Below are 17,750 nucleotides of genomic sequence, written 5' to 3' on the forward strand. Positions count from 1 at the left end.
GCACTCACAAGCTTAAACAGGAAGTAGACATAACGTCTTTGAGTGGCATTTTTAGAAGTTAAGTGAGTAAGTGAGTTAATATTGATCTCATAGGCAATATTTCAGACATAACGCAACGATAACAATCAATTATAATATTACAAAATCAATAGATTTAGAAATAAAACGATGACGATGAACAGTAAAATGCCAGGGTTTCACAGATAAGTACAACTAGCATGTAATCATAAAACAATATTATTAAAGAGAACAAAAACATATAAACAACGGGTTATGGATCGCCAGCAAGTGGAGGCAGATCACCATACTCGGGTCCATGGAGAGTCAGATAAGGAAAACTTTATGAAGTGTTAAAATGTGCTAAAAATGTAAAACGTGGTCTGTCATTCATATCATTTTCTCAGCTACTTTGCCCTTTACACCAAATCGATTCTGAGGAGAATAGGCAAAGTTCTTGAAAGGCATTTAGAACTTGGACGAACATGAATACTTGACACGTTTTTGTGTTGTTTAAACATGCTTTATCTATATATATTCACTCTATATATATTCACTCAGCATTCACCTGATGAAGGAGCAAGAATTGGCTCTGAAATGTTGTGTACAGAAGAAAAAGAAGTTGCTATCCATATAATGTGTCATGTATTCGAGAATAGGCAAGACTGGTTATTCTTTTGACTTTATTCTTCATTTTATGTCACATGTTTGCTACCTGAATAAAGAAGTACCTGTTTGACAACGATACAAGATTCTGTATCGAAACGTCGCATCACCTAAATAAAGAAGTTGTTCATCCACAAAGTTTGTCCTTATCAGGAAGAAGACGTAGCCAGCGACAACATCCTGTGTCACAGAATGACGCTAGTGGAAGATGTCAAGATACAAAAACCAAAGGACAATAGCGCTCGTAAGTGGGTAACGGCCACTTCGCAAGACCTTAGTAGTTCCGGTGATAAACAACGTTTCATACCTTTACAAATGATCTCATGGTTGTCAGTTGACAGTAAGGAACCAACAATCCTTGCAGGAATAACAAATTTTCGATCTAACCATCCCCAAATAAGCCAACTATTACGACTGTCAACAGCTGAGACAGAAAGGCATGGCTGGACACTTGTTCCGGTCTAGAAAAGTCACAATTGGAGGTTGGGCCATTTGGAACCAGAACTGTTTTTTAATATACGCCTGTCACCGGAAATCTAGTGCCGGAATTAAGCTGGGCCCCGTCTCGCATATCGCAAAGGGAGCCGGGAACCACCTTAGTACAGGAAGTAGCGCCTCGCGAGACTTACAGGTCCCATGAACAGAGACACTACCTTGTGACAGAAATTCCTTGCAGCAACACGTGGTGTTCAACGGAGTGAAGGAACAGGGGAGTTAAATTTAAATATGCTTTCATTTACCCGTTACGCCAGAAGTGTTTCTGTAGAATAAATGTTACGAAAATTCTAACAATAACGACGGCAGATAAGAAAAATAATCTCCACCAGTTTAACGGTACAATATGATATTTGTGTTTAATTTCTGCTTATTCTTGTTCCTTCACTCCGTTGAACCGGAAGCTGGCAGGAGTAATGGAGGCGAAGAACGGTTTGACATGCCACAATTTGCGCTTAAAATGTTGAATTAAATATATTGTCCGTAAGTAATTATTAAATATGAGTTTGGAAATCTGAAAGCACAACTCTGTGAGGACAAGGGTGTCTACCTTTGATGATGGCGATATTTTATTTTGACATTAAAAATATTTTTCGAAACGAAGCGAGGGAATCTCTTCAAGAATGTTCTGGTCATACAAAAAAGTTGGCGTTGTCCGACACTGTGAACAACACATCATGATTCAAGAAACATCAAAACTGAAAAACAGTTTGACCCGAGGCAACAAACGAAGAGAAATGGAAAGATAAGGTCTATATAGCAATTCCAATTGACATTCATCGCGTACAACTACTTGAATTCTTTGCAAAGCATTGTAAACGATGTATTCTTTTCCAGAATTTCACCCACAGTGCAATACAAAGCTTGTGAAGAAACCTGGAAAAGAATGAAGGAACACTTGTACTCAGGTGTTCCCTTATTCGTTTCCATGAGCATATGTGAGCTGGATTATCTTGGTGAAGAAAGCACAGAGAACTTAATTATATTGACTTGGCTAAAAACAAGAGTGTACAGTACAAGTGTACAGTAAATGAGACATTCCACCTACCTTCTCCCCTCCGTGTACGGTAAATAATACAGTCAACCAACCTTCTCCCCTCCGTGTACAGTAAATAAGACATTCAACCTACCTTCTCCCCACCATGTACAGTAAATGAGATGTTCCTCAGACCTTTTCCCCTCCATGTACAGTAAATGAGACATTCCACCTACCTTTTACTCTCCACGTACAGTAAATATGACATTCCACCTACCTTCTCCCCTCTGTGTACAGCAAATGAGACAGTCCACCTACCTTCTCCCCTCCATGTACAGTAAATAAGACATTCCACCTACCTTCTCCCTACGTGTACAGTAAATAAGACATTCCACCTACCTTCTACTCTCCGTGTACAGTAAATAGGACATTCCACCTACCTTCTCCTCTCCGTGCACAGTAAATGAGACATTCCACCTACCTTCTCCTCTCCGTGTACAGCATACAAGACATTCAACCTACCTTCTCCTCTCCGTGTACAGTAAATGAGACATTGCACCTGCCTTCTCCTCTCCGTGTACAGTTTCTGAGACATTCCATCTACCTTCTCCCCTCCCTGTACAGTAAATGAGACATTCCACCTACCTTCTGCTCTCAGTGTACAGTGAATGAGAGATTCCACCAACCTTCTCCTCTCCATGTACAGTATATGAGACATTCCACCTACCTTCTCCCCTCCATGTACAGTAAATGAGACATTCCACCTACCTTCTCCCCTCCATGTACAGTATATGAGACATTCCACCTACCTTCTCCTCTCCATGTACAGTATATGAGACATTCCACCTACCTTCTCCTCTCCGTGTACAGTAAATGAGACATTCCACCTACCTTCTCCCCTCCGTGTACAGTAAATGAGACATTCCACCTACCTTATCCCCTCCGTGTACAGTAAATGAGACATTCCACCTATATACATTCTCTTCTCCATGTACAGTAAATGAGACATTCCACCTACCTTCTCCCCTCCGTGTACAGTAAATGAGACATTCCACCTACCTTCTCCCCTCCATGTACAGTAAATGAAATGTTCCTTAGCACCAGGTCCGTGCCCTGACGGTATCGGAGGCAATAGTTGTGAAACTCCACTCTGCCTCGTGCAGGCCAGTTCCGTGGAAGTAATGAGTCCTTCCTCCATGAAGCCTGTCAAATTGGAATTGAAATTCGCTGCACTTTAGTTTGATGATGTTGCGAGTGACTGATTTCACTGGCTGTACATAAGTAGATTCCTGATGAATTGCATTTATTTTTATTTTAATGAATTTTAGAATGTACTACTGGACTTGCCAGTCGCAATTGAAGTAGCTCTTTGGGCACCAGAAGTGACATGACCCACCTCATTCGGGCTATGAATGTACTGCGCTATTATCTCCCCTGATATTAGATAGGTTTCCAGGTCGCACTGCAAGCTGATTAGCCATTCCATGTCCCTTTTCATCTGAAAAAACATAACATTTAATACAGGTTAGATTTCCAAATTTTTGGTACACTATGTTCTGGTGGCTGAAGGTTGTTCCGAGTTTTCTTCTTGGTTTAAAATATTCATATCTGTTACATCTCGTGAACTGTGTGTGGGTTTTTGTCATAGGGTTTAGTGTTGGGGTTGAGGATCCATGCTGTTATGTACTACCTGTAATGAGAACGTAGTTCCCAGACCCATCAGAGCTGCTGATGCTGATCCTTTCGTGAAACTACTCAGGAGACAGGAGGCTCCACATACTGCATTGCCAACACCGATCCTCTTGACGCCAAGCCATCTGCACAGTTAATACCACATAGCTTTGGAAAAACATGATCAGATTTTCCAACTATTGAAAGACTGGATCAATGATTAGAGGAACGGTTAACAGAGGGTCAGCGTAATTACTGCCGCTTGGAACTAAAATTTCACTTATATGAAGGCAATGTGGTGAGGAAGTCCCAAGTGATGCAGGTCTGAGGCATTTGTCTCATTCTTAACAGAAAATGAAGCACTGGTTGAAAACAATTTTCTGACCTACCTGTAAGCGAGTCTCATATATATTATCATTTTTTGATAACGGTCAGTGGTATCTTGCATCTTCCCAGCAAACCTCTGTTGGTCACCAAAGGCACGGATGATCTCTGAACCCATTACGGATTCAGTGAAGTGGCTCTCCATCGGACACTTTGCCTTCACTGATAATCTACTGAGTCGTTTTCTAGCAGTGTTGTAATATTTCTGAAAGTGAATTGAAACTCAGAGTGTAAATAGTCAGTAACTGAATCTATGATTAAAACAGGAATCCATTAATGGCCTGTGATTTTCAGCCGAAGGATGAATCATGTCATAATCACCATTTCATGGTCTAATATCTGATACAGGAAAAGAAGAAGTTGAAAGGACAAATGAAAATATTCTTCTTTAGCAAGGACGAACGACTACAATACATCCTGAACCGAGTCAGCATGCAAAAGCATATAACTCCATTTACACACAGAAATATTATCAGTGAACGTTCGACTAATATAGAGAATAATTTACAGCATTCGCATGGTACGAGTTTATTCTTAATACGATAAATTAAACCTTCTCACCACAGTTATTATCGGTCACCGTTACAGAATGGAAGTAACATCAAGGACGTGGTACGGAAGCCGGAGCTGCGTCCATGTCTGTTATTTGTGCATGACCATGAATTCAAGTTTTTACTCAAATTTGAAAAAAAGGTTTGACACTTTGAAACAACTAAATTTTTAGCTCAACTGCATTTTGAAAATATAAAAGCCCAAGCAACTAAAGTAATCTAGCCACCAAACCTCAAATTGTCTGCTAAGTTAGAGTTTAATATAGATTTCAGTTCATTCTGGGAAATGCATTTTCCTGCGTTTTCTGAAATTTGAGTAAAAACTAACTTAAGTCAAAACTCATACTCAGGTTTGTTTCGAGAAATCGGGGCCTGTTCAAAGGAACGTTACACTCACACACTCAATATATAAGTCGTTTCTACGATGGCTTCGTGCAGATGGGTTTAGGATATTGTCCTCTCGACATTAATGCAAAGATGACAATGCGATGACAAAGGATGAAGGGAATCATTAACTATGTTTATTTGTTTGTTGTTTAACGCAACACTCAGCAATATTGCTGATATATGGGCATGGTCTGTTAATAATCGAGTCTGGACCAGACAATCCAGTCATCAACAGCATGAACATCAGGGAAGAAAGTTTTATGGATGATGTCAACTTTTATTTATGAGGAACACAGCGTTTCAGAGTATATCCTTACTCATTTATCATTTGAATGAACAGTATGGGGCAGAGAGCACTCGATCCCGTTAGTCGCCTCTTAAGACAAATATGGCTTAGTGAGGACCAATTCTAACCCGGATCTTCACGAGTGGAATCATTAAGACGAATGGAAGATAAATCTTACTAAAACTGGCAGTGTGTAAGAAAGTCTGTACTGCCATTGCATCATACATACATTCAGTGATCTGTAGATGTACAAGACAGGGATGAGCACTTCAGTACGACCAGAAATTATTGAGAATTTTAGGAATATGTTTAATTGGATTTCTAGTATAAACAACCTTGACCTGCTATCAAGTGCTTGGTTTCATTCAAGAAAGACAACTCCGTTAATCCTTTTTCATTAGTTTGTGAAGAGTTATCCCCCTTTGTTTATTTGCTTGCAGACGACATTTTCACTGATCCTCAGTATGATTAGAGAATGATGATTTAGAGAAGAGGAAGTTGATTTTAGAGTATTATAACAAGGACATCAGATCAGCTAAAGTGATTTCAAGTAGAACAGGCATCCCTTTGTTTATCGTGTTTTGAAAAATATTGCAAATGGATATGGCATTGAGCACCAGGGAGGCGCAGGTAGGCCCAGAAAATTGACTGTCGGTGACAGGAGGCGGCTTGGTATTCTTGTTTCTAAAAACAAACGAAGGAGTTCAGAAAACTTAAGGCTGGAAATGATTGATAGAGGAACTGTGGCTGTCTGTAAGGAGACAATTAGAACTGAGCTGCATGCAATGGGTTGGCAGAAAAGTCGAGGATTTCCATCACCGATCATGAAACTTGAACAAAAGGAGCTAAGGTTGAACTGGAGCTCACAGCATACAAATTTTAACTGGGACAATGTGATTTTCTCAGATGAAAGTTCTGTGTGTCTGTTTTCTAATACACTGAAATGCTGGACCAAACAAACTGAAAAACCTTTGTATCAGCGCCCAAAGTACAGTCCAAAATTTAACGTGTGGGGTGGCATATCTGTGTTCGGGGCAACGCCCTTCTACGTATTTGAAGGGAATATGAACGGTGAGCGGTACACAGATATTCTCGAGGGACATTCACTTCCATCTGCTTAAGTGTTCTATGTAAATTTTTGGATTTTCCTGCAGGACAACGACCCAAAACATCGTTCAAAGCATTCACAGGCCTGGTTTCGGACCCAAAATATGACATTATTAGATTGGCCAAGCTATAGCCCTGACCTAAATCCAATAGAAAATGTTTGGGGACTTATGAAGGAAAGTGTCAATAAGAAAAATCTGACAAATGTGTTTGAACAGTAACCGTTCTTGAAAGATGTTGGTATATGACGTGAAATTTGCATGTGTACGATTTTCATTAAAAAAAAAAAAAAACGGCTAGATACAAACATTAACAACTGTGTGATGCAAGGTGATTGTCAAAAATACATGGTCTACAGTGATTTATCGACCTTGAAAACCGTCAACATCAAGAATGACACCCCCTCCACGTGAATGGGGCTACTGCGTTGTGCATGTGCATCCCATGCGTTGTGTTTAGTTGTGCTAATAAAGAGAATGGTGGTGCGTTCATAAGATGTCTGTCTTTGAAACGTTTGTTAACGCATATACTTCTTATCCAAATTCAGGTTCCCCTACTTTTTTTGTTGAAATGTATACTTTGAGGTGTTGGGTGGGTGCTTGGGGATGTGGTGGTTGGGATTGGGATGAGTAAGGACAGTTAGGGAAGGGGGAGTGGGGTTATTCGGGGTTTCTTTTATATACAGAATACAGAACTCTAAACATAATCTTTTCAACGTTACGAACGTGTTTTACAATACATCGATTCATGTGTAAACCGGTATGGAATATTTTGCAAAATTTAGTTTAGAACAGTTGCCTGAAGTAATTGGCTATATTTACACTTGTAAGTCTAAACTTTTGATGAGAAGTATAGTTAGGTCGACTACTCTTGCCAACTGTAGTAGCCCTTTAGTGTATGCGGTATGTGTCTATGATGGTATTTATGTGCTGTTTGTGGAATTACTTCAAAGAGTACAATAATATGACTATTTAAAGAATTTTTAAGATTATATTTGTAAATGAGATAATTAGCCTTGGGGTTTTAACACCATAAATATCATTCATCAAGAACAAAATTATTAATTCTGCCCGAGATATACCTTATATTCTTTTATATTTTGTATATTTCATTTTTCATATTTACCTGGACGCGAATAAACTACATATATCATGTTATGGTAATGTTTTAATATAATGTGCACGTATAAAGTCTGGTCTATGTCTGGTTCTCATTTTGCAAAAAGACCGTTTCAGTGTTTCTTGTATCGCACAAGAATTCTTGTTACGTTTGTATATTAGGTTATAAATGTGTGGGTCATCATGCCGAAGGCCTGGATTCAACACAATAGAGACCAATTTCCGGTTTCTCCTCCGGCCCATTTCCGGTCTCTCTATGACCGATATGTGACTGCAAGCATCGTCAGTCCACATTACTCACTCACAGTCCACTTACACAATGCAACTCCTAAACAGCCGTAGATGCTGAGGTAGATCATGTTTGTCTTCCACACAGCGTCACTGGTGTTACTGTCGTTGACGTGTTGGAGACGTGGGTCATTTGTCCACCTGACCAGTATCAGGTTGGCCCCCACCCATGTGATGTAGTACATGGCATAACACACCAAAAGAAACAGCAAGTTCCACTCGCCGTAAGCGGAGATGTACTTGAGAAGAATTGACCACTTCTCCTACAAAGGAACATATCGGTTTATTACATGATGCAATTTTTCCGCCACTTGCTGAGAAGCGGCATTACGGCAGAACCGCATATTTACTCCAGGTTGACAATTTGCGGAATATAACTTAGAATAACCCAGAATTGTAGCTGTAACAGTTTAAAAAATAAATTGGTGAACCTGTTTTCAACTCTGTATCATACATTAACAACTTACAGAAACAGGTTTTTACCTCTTAGGAGAGAAGTACATATTTAATCCAAGTTAAAGTTGACAATTTATGGAATTGTTGTACTTGTTGTTGGTTTGTTGTTTAACTCCGCACTAATTAATATTCCAGCTATATGGCGGCGGTCTGTAAATAATCGAGTCTGGACCAGACAATCCAGTGATCAACAACATGAGCATCGATCTATGCAACTGGGAACCGATGATATGTGTCAACCAAGTCAGTGAGTCTGCCCACCCGATCGCATTAGTTGCCGCTTTGGACATGCATGGGTTGCTGAAGAACAGTTCTAACCCAGATCTTCGTTGCTATATGTTATAATTACTAAACCTGGAATTGTTACAGTAGCTGTAACAGTTGAATGTAATTGTTAAAATTTGAACCTGGTTTGACTTTTTCTAATACAATCAAAAGTTATAGAAGAGATTCTGGGATGGAGATTCGGTGCCAGGCAACTAGTATTTGTCGTAATAGGCGAGTAAATGGATCGCAAGGTTGACTTGGTTATCATCGTATCCCAAATATGCAGATCGGTGTTCATAATATCAGTGACTGGGATGACTCTATTTTATACAGTCAACCGTCCAATATATCACCTCGAATATTGCCGACCTGGACTTTAAACAACAAACTTTTTAAAACTGATATAAGTGTGCATGACACACCTTGGCATCTGGTTCAGTGACTCCTTCCTCCTTTACATAACGACCTTCGGTCTCTGGTTTGTCTTCAGACGAAGTTGACAGATGTCTTGAGGTCTGTCTGGACACCTTGGACGCCTGGCGTCTGAACTGTTTGTTTTCAGATGACTCTTCACTTGAATGGACAACACACAAACCGAACTTATCACACTCAGGTAAAGGAGGATGGGGATGGTGGGCTGTGATATGTATCTTCTGGCTGATGTACATTTGAATCATACTGACAATGGACAAGTTTTGTAATAGATAGAATACACACATGCTGAAGACTCTAACCCTAAATCACATATGTGCCCATTTTGCCAACCTGTCCAGTCTTCTCAACTTTGATTTTAGGTCTGACTCTAGATAAATGAAATGTTTTGATTCAATATCTGCAATGGATATTTAAAATAGCTTGTTACAAAGTTGTCATCCAAATGTATATAAATCTTGAAATATGTCTCACACTCATCCTCGAAATAATGATCACACTAAAAGCATATTCGGAAAGTGGTTTGTTGTAATAATACGTTTTATTATCTATCAAAAAGTATTATCCCATTTTTGCAAAAACATTCAGTGAACGTAACGATTTGAACGAAAACTGTTGATCATTCCTGCGGTTCATGGCATTGGGGGAATTATGTTTCAATAACGAATATAACGTAACACTGTGAGGAGTTATCATAAATTTATTGATACTGGATAAGAATATATTCTGTACAAGTATAAATCCATTGAAAAAAAATTGACATTGTATTCTATTAACCTTCAAAATATGCTGGGTTGTCTTCATAATCCGCGATGTAGGATCGCAGCACACGTGTAAACACACCGTCAGTGTTGAGGAGGTCGCGGAACGACCCCGTCTCTGCTACTGTGCCGTCCTCCACGACAACGATGTTGTCAACGTCAGGCAGGTAACGCAGATTGTGGGCTACCAACACCACGACCTGAAATGATACATCATAGTGACAGTTGGAATGCTAGCGTAAAGTAATTCTAATGTTGCTTAACTTCGCGTGATTTATGATTTTGAATGACATTCAATTTGAAATGTTCATGAGGTACAATCAGTAGTCCCACGTGACTGTCAACAGAACTGAGTGGATCATCCAGCAGATAGATGTCAGCATCGTTGTAGACAGCTCTGGCTAGTGAGACTCTCTGCTTCTGTCCTCCACTCAAGTTGATACCCTGGTGACAAGATAGGAAACAGATTCAACACACAAGACATAGTAAACAGCTCTGGCAAGAGACACTCTCTGCTTCTGTCCTCCACTCAGGTTGATACCCTTGTGACAAGATAGGAAACGGATTCAACACACAAGACATAGTAAACAGCTCTGGCTAGAGACACTCTCTGCTTCTGTCCTCCACTCAAGTTGATACCCTGGTGACAAGATAGGAAACGGATACAATACACAAGATATAGTAGACAGTTCTGGCTAGAGACACTCTCTGCTTCTGTCCTCCACTTAAGTTAATACCCTGATGACAAGATAGGAAACGGACACAATACACAAGAGACAGTAGACAGCTCTGGCTAGGGACTCTCTCTGCTTCTCTCCTCCACTCAAGTTAATACCCTGATGACAAGATAGGAAACGGATACAATACACAAGAGATAGCAGACAGCTCTGGCTAGTGACACTCTCTACTTCTGTCCTCCTCTCAAGCTGATGCTCTTAGGTAAGGTGGGAAACAAATACTGAGGTGTAGACAGCTCTGGCTATAGACTCTTTCTGTTTTGTTTTCCCCTCAAGTTGATAACGTGATGCAAGATAGGACACAAATACACAATGTAACACACATTACAAGCTCGTTATGTACTGTCTAATGAACAAATGACTAGCTGAACATCAGGTGTATCAAATCCTACTTTCAAACACGCAAACATGATTCTCTAAAATAACTACTGTTATAGTCTAATGCAGGCAATGTTACATATACTGGAAGTATATTAATTGGATTTGGTTTTGACTGTATCGCCATGCATGGTTCATATGCCAGACTATGTATTTCAGCTAAATTTCTTCAGTATACGATGATTATAGGCAATAAGTGATGCAGATGTGTGTATCTCCCAAGGCAGTCTCACAGCTGAAGTTGATAGCCACATTAAAAACATTTAATGATTACTTTTTTGATATTCTGCATATACAATGTCGCTAGTTATACTGTGATCTATCACACATATATATCCTTGTTCAAAGTAAGCTTTGTATTGTTTTAAACGTACAGTGCCAGTATGTACAATCAATGCTTCATCTGCAGTGTTCTACCTTGTTAAGAGGTAGCATTGTGTAACGATGCTTCAACTGTTACTCATTGTACCTGACGATTCAGTAAGGGGCAGTATGCTATGTTTAGATTTGTTCTAGATGTACACAAAATGATCTGGAAAGTGCTTCAAGGAGCATATCATCTGCTTCAGAGAGGTATATGAGGGGATTGAACTCTTGACTTTCATCTCACACAAACATCAAGCCACAAGAAAACCAACATTGTTTGTGATGATGATACCCTGGATACTCTTTGCTTAGCCTTTTTTCCTAAGTTGGATTACACGTCGAGACGTGAATATCACCATCATTGTCTGTGATGGTTTATCATTGCTCTTGTATTATATTACCTTTGAATTTGCAAGCCACACAAATTTGGACTACCACAAGAATACTTTTCTACTGGTGTGTATGATTTGGTGAACAGTCTGTTTTTGAATACAATTGTTAATTACGGAACATTACTTTGCTGTTTGCTAGTTTCACACATAGTTCACTTACAAACTGATTCCAGTAAACTATTCAGTTTGAACCTGAGATTCAACACATAACAACCTGCGTATCTGATTTTGGGCGGAAAGCGGCGCTCCCCAAATCAAACAATAAAAAATCAAGTTCATGTTTCTTTTATATTTATATTCCATGTTCTAATAGCAGACACAAAACACTGTTTACATATTTAAGTAGTATATTGTTTGGACAATTTTGATTTTAGTTACCAACATTTCAATAATATGCATCGCCATGACTTCAGGTGAAACTGACAGTCTACCAAATCACGAGGACTCAGTAAGGGGAAGTATCTTATATTTAGATTACAGTTACCCGTTAGAATGTTGAGTAACTTAACTTCAGATGTAAGTTTGGATGGTTAACAAAGTGTCAACAACATCAATCACCAGATATGAAATCAAGGAGTACAAGCTCACGACTCCAAATCACAAATATATGCAATAATGAAACGCGTATCTCATTTAAAAAGAATGTAGGTTGGTCTTTAGAATCCTTCTTCCAGTGTATACAGCTTCCCTACTCACCCTTTCCCCGATATCCGTTAGATCTCCGGCAGATAGCATATCTATATCAGGCTGTATAGCACAGGCCTTGATCACTGTTTTATACTGTTGACTGTCCATGGGTCTCCCCAACAAGATGTTGTTCTGCAAGGTGTCGTTCTGGATCCAAGCTTGTTGGGACACATAGGCAACACGACCCTGTGCATTGGATAATCATTACTTTATCATTTTCGTGTTTGATGAAATATTTTTGGGCAAATTTAAGATGCACAAATGTTTAAATTGAGAAAGTACTCAAGGTTTAGGACTTTCTGGAATTTACCTTATTAACAGGTGAACATACCCTGGCATTGACCTGACCTTGCAGCTTCTAGATCTCCCCCAGGACAGCTGCTACAAGTGAAGATTTCCCCGCCCCTACATGTCCCACCAAAGCCACCAAACTCCTCTCAGGGATGCTTAGGTTTTTACTGACAAGAAATATAAATAATCTTCATAATTGAAGATACAGCCATGTGTATGTATATACAGACAGAATTAAGAACTAGACATTTTTTGTACGTATCAATTATTGAAATACTTCATACTTCCTTAAAGTTTGTGTTGTATTGGAATCCCAGGTAAAATGACCGTTCCTAATTTCAACTGCTGCATCTGTAATCATAACGATACTTTGTTCAAACACAGACAACACAGATAAAAGTCTGGACACATGTTCAAAACAAATCTCAAATTATTTACCCAGTAAAAGAATCAAAGCACATTCAGATACCACTCACAACGCCAAGATCCTAACGATATACATAAAATCTCCCTTAATATTTAACCAGCGTATTTATATACTTATTAAATACTCACATGCATTCAATACACATTACCATTACAACAAACAACAAAAATGAAATTGAACAAACACAAGACCAGGTTTTAGACGTGTCATATGATCAGGGACATGTTTCATGAATCATAATTAGCTCGAATCTCGGATTCGAACCCTTGGTCATCTAATTCATGATAAAGCGACAGAACCGCATTACTGAACACCTATTCCTATATAAGTTGACAAATCGTTTATAAATGGGGGGTTTTACCGTGTGAATTTGTATCGCCAAGACTGACTGACTGGAATTAGGTCTCACACAAGAATGTTTCTATTCTTTATATTGAAAGTTTAATCTGAAGTGAACAAATACTGACATATACATTATTCATTAGCTTAAGAACATAATACACAAGAAATATACATATTCAACAGATGATTAGAAGTGGTATTGACCATTATCAAACATTATTACATCCATGAAAATCCCTTTCCGTGAATAATATATGACACAATTCAAAATTATATACATAATGTAACTCAAACAATATATCCATAATTCGTATGACTCGACAAATACTTAGTCTCGAATATCTGCCGATAAATACCATTGTCCATAAATGACCAAAAGCGGAGGCACCCAAACAGCACCAATATATTAAACAGCCCTGTACGTATACTTTCTGATAGACTTGTACTTTTTCTTTGTCATTTTGGAAAAAGTGCCACGCGCAAAAGATCCATGTACATTGTAGCTTACACAATCAAAGTGAGTGAGTGAGTGAGTTAAGATTTATAGTCACATCGGCAATATTTCAGCCATATCGTGACTTAAAAAGTTATAGATTGATAAAATGGAATTACAAGATAACTGTCGACGAAGGACAGTAAAAATTATTAGATTATCACAGATGGAAAATCAAAGAAGACAATAATGACCATAATGATAAACATTCCAGATGAAGGAATTCATACTGTGGCATGGCGTGAATGAGGTAATTGTTCTATTTATTTTTTTCACACAATATGACACAAACCCCCACCCACCACCCACCCCCCCCCCCACACACAAAAGCCAGTAGCGTATTAAGTAATTAATATCTCAATAAAGTTAGTACTACCTGGCAGTTAATTGTTAATTGACAAGTGAGGTGAGATGAAATTGGGTTTAACGTCGTGCTTGAGAATATTTCGCTCATATGACGATGTGCATGCATGTGTGTGTGTATGTGTGGCTGCTTGTACTAGCCCAGACTTAAGCTGGTTTTATAGTGCTAGCCCACTGAGATACCATGCCGCAGTGAAGCATGAATATCCCACTTAGACACATCATACTGACTCCAAGCCGACCAGTCCTTGTTGTGCCCATTAATGCCGAGCGCCAGTCAGGGGACCAACAAGTACCATATTTTAACGTCTTTTGGTATGACGCGGTCGGGGATCGAACCCGAGACCTTCCGCTCTCCAGGTGGAAGCTCTAAACACTACACCACGGAGGCGGTTTCGTACCTGATGAGATGTAGGTGTTGTCATTGTTGATGAGTCTGCGTGGTCTGTGTTCGCTTAGTTAACGGACATACATTGTGTGAATACACCAAATGTAGGTCTCAGTCAACACATTCGCTCCCATATGCTGGGAACAAAGGGTTGATTATGACCCGGTGTTTCGTGACACTGATCCCTGTAGAAAATTGATACCCAGAAAAAATGCCTGACAATGGATAAAGTTGACAAAGCTGACGAAATTAATATAAACTTCTATGTGTCCATAATGAGTATAGTTGCAGAAAAATTGCAGACACAATTCAAACTGAATTACAGTATTATTGCTTACCCATTGCAAATGACTGTCCCAGCAATGAAAAGCGGGACAGCGAAAAAAATACTTTTAATAGCTCAACCTCCTGGGCGTAGATGCAAAGGCCCTCAGAAATCCTCACAGATCAAATTCCAAGACGGCTTCCAGGTCTATCGCTATCACCCATCAGCAGTAATTGCCTAATTACCTACTTGCCCTCCGTTATGTTATTACCATCAGGACCCGTGAAGATCCGGGTTAGAATTGATCTTCAATAACCCATGCTTGTCGTAAGAGGCGACGAACGGGATAAGGTGGTCAGGCTCGCTGACTTCGGTGACACATGTCATCGTATCCAATTGCGTAGATCGATGCTCATGCTGTTGATCACTAGATTGTCTGGTCCAGACTCGATTATTTAGAGACGTCCGCCATATAGCTGGAACATTGCTGAGTGTGGCGTAAAACTAAACTCACTCACTCTTTAATTTTGTATCTGTGATAATCTAAACAACCAACCAACCTTATCAGTACAATTTACGCCTGAATTTACACCTCGCTTACATTCGTCCTTTGCGATTTCCATTCAACGCAAGTTAACTACTGGCTTCCCTTGTTAAGTGTCTACCTTTGTTATCTTATCACTGTCGGTGTTTTCACATGTAGATATATAACTCACTGCTTCCAAACTTTCATTCGCCTGAAGAAGGAGTTAAACGATTCCCGAAACGTTGTAAGCTCATTAATTACTTTTTTGTACACCGTGACACTAATACACCGCCTTTCAAAACAGAGAATCCACGTTCTCTTTGAGAAACATAAAAATGATAAAGGGAAGTAACTCTTCTCATACATAGTTTCGCAAAAAAAACATAGTGAGTCAAAGTGCATCGACGTAGGCGACCGTCACTTCAGAGTGATTACTTGACTGATTCATTAACAGGGAGCCAGTATTCCGATGTCAAGTCTTGGAATTAATTTTAGATGAGATCGACACGTATGATTTTGTATAATAGTAACACAAATGTATACTTTTTTTAACCTACAGTTAATTCTAACAGTCTACCATACAATAACCTGAAAGACATCTGCCCAATACAGCCCATGCAAGTCTAGAATATGTCAAAGAAAGTTGCCGAGCTCCGTTATATTATATTTTATTAAGATAATTTATTACCTGTTTATTTTTCGTAACATATGTTCATTTCAGAGGCGAGATTTTAGTCTAGATTGGTCATCGCATGCTTAGAGTGTAATACATTTTTTTAAGTGATAACGTTTGTCTTGTATCAGAAACCGGTGTCACGCGACATTGTTACCTTTGAAAATTGCCTTCACTTACCACAATACCTGTTGCGGGAGGTGGAATGGTGTTAACCGTATCGTTAAAGATTATTCCACCTACTAAGCCCTTACCATTGCTATTCTATTTAGTAGTGAGATTAAATTTTGTTCTCATTGTAACCTCTTGCGAGCAGTTTTCTGGGTAAATTTAGTTTTAGTCTAGATTGGTATGAGTCATCGTTTGCTGGGAGTGCAATACAATTTTTAAGTGATAAAGTTTGTCTTGTATCAGAAACCGGTGTCGCCCGACATTGTTACCTATGAAAATTATTGCCTACACTTACCACAATACCTGTTGCGCGAGGTGGAATGGCGTTAATCGTATCGTTAAAGATTATTCCACCTACAAAGAGTCTTGATTTCGACACAAAGGCCATTACGTCCTTCTGACAGAACATGTCAAGGTCAGTATCAGAGTTGTTGATAGTGTGACACTAGTGAGTTAGTGAGTGTAAAGGTAACAATAAAGCACATTACAGTCTGTTTGCAGTGAAATCGTACCGATGATTTTCACTTTAAACAAAAAAGTAAGTTAAATAAAGTGAAATTAAGATTGCGAATCCTCATAATTTTACCTTGCCAATTTATTATTGAACCTTTAAATCTCAGAATTTTATTCAACTTCAAAAGTTGTTTAACAAACGATAATAAAATTCAAATCGCCATTATTGGTTTGTATTACATGGGGGTAAGTGCAGTAGTTGGAACAGTGAAACAAATGTACGTGCCATACGTGACGAGCGTTAACTTAGACCAACCCTACTTGTTTTCGGTGTTTCATTTTATGTGCATACAGACTTTGTTGTCTTCATTCAAAACTTTATTCATGAAACAGGAAACGCCAACTCTACAAGGAGTGCATTTTACTGTTTTGAAGTGTAGACACTGGGGTAGGCTGTGCACTTCCAGTCATTCATGAAACAGGAAACGCTATGACTGTAACTACAAGGAGTGCATGCTTTTACAGTGGCGTCCCTGAATCCAGGAGTTGAAGGAGGATTTATATTTCAACGCGAGTGTAGACATTTGCCAGACGTATCGATGCAGGTGACTGAACAACTTATTTTGAATGTTTTGTGCACTTTATTCATGAAACAGTGAAACGCCTGTGACTCTACAAGGAGTGCATTTTACTGTCCCTGAATCCAGGAGTTGAAGGAGGACACGCGAGTGTAGATGTAGCTGCCAGAGCAGGAGCTGATACTATTAGCCATGACATGACTCAGTCAGTGCACCATACCCCAGATCACGCTTCGACATGCGAAAGCAAACTCAGTCCAGTTATATCCATGCATACCATCGGGCCACCACCGCATGTCAGAGCCCGCATACCCTCCATTTGAGGACTAACACAAGTGCTGAGAAGATCGTTCACAGCTATTGTTCTTAGCGCTACAA

At 39.2% G+C, this 17,750-nt stretch overlaps 1 protein-coding gene across 1 annotated transcript; it reads right to left on the minus strand.

Annotated features, from left to right (window-relative positions):
• Positions 1-7,931: 7,931 nt before the first annotated feature.
• On the minus strand, positions 7,932-17,566 carry LOC124258008 (ATP-binding cassette sub-family C member 2-like). Its single transcript, XM_046692082.1, is given in 8 exon segments — positions 7,932-8,189; positions 9,072-9,222; positions 9,415-9,481; positions 9,859-10,042; positions 10,176-10,286; positions 12,412-12,588; positions 12,734-12,860; positions 17,487-17,566. Coding segments are annotated over 8 exon segments (1,155 nt in total).
• Positions 17,567-17,750: the final 184 nt, after the last annotated feature.

The sequence above is a fragment of the Haliotis rubra genome, unplaced genomic scaffold (assembly GCF_003918875.1).
Source record: "Haliotis rubra isolate DU_JTF1 unplaced genomic scaffold, ASM391887v1 Scf68, whole genome shotgun sequence".
Lineage (NCBI taxonomy): Eukaryota > Metazoa > Mollusca > Gastropoda > Lepetellida > Haliotidae > Haliotis > Haliotis rubra.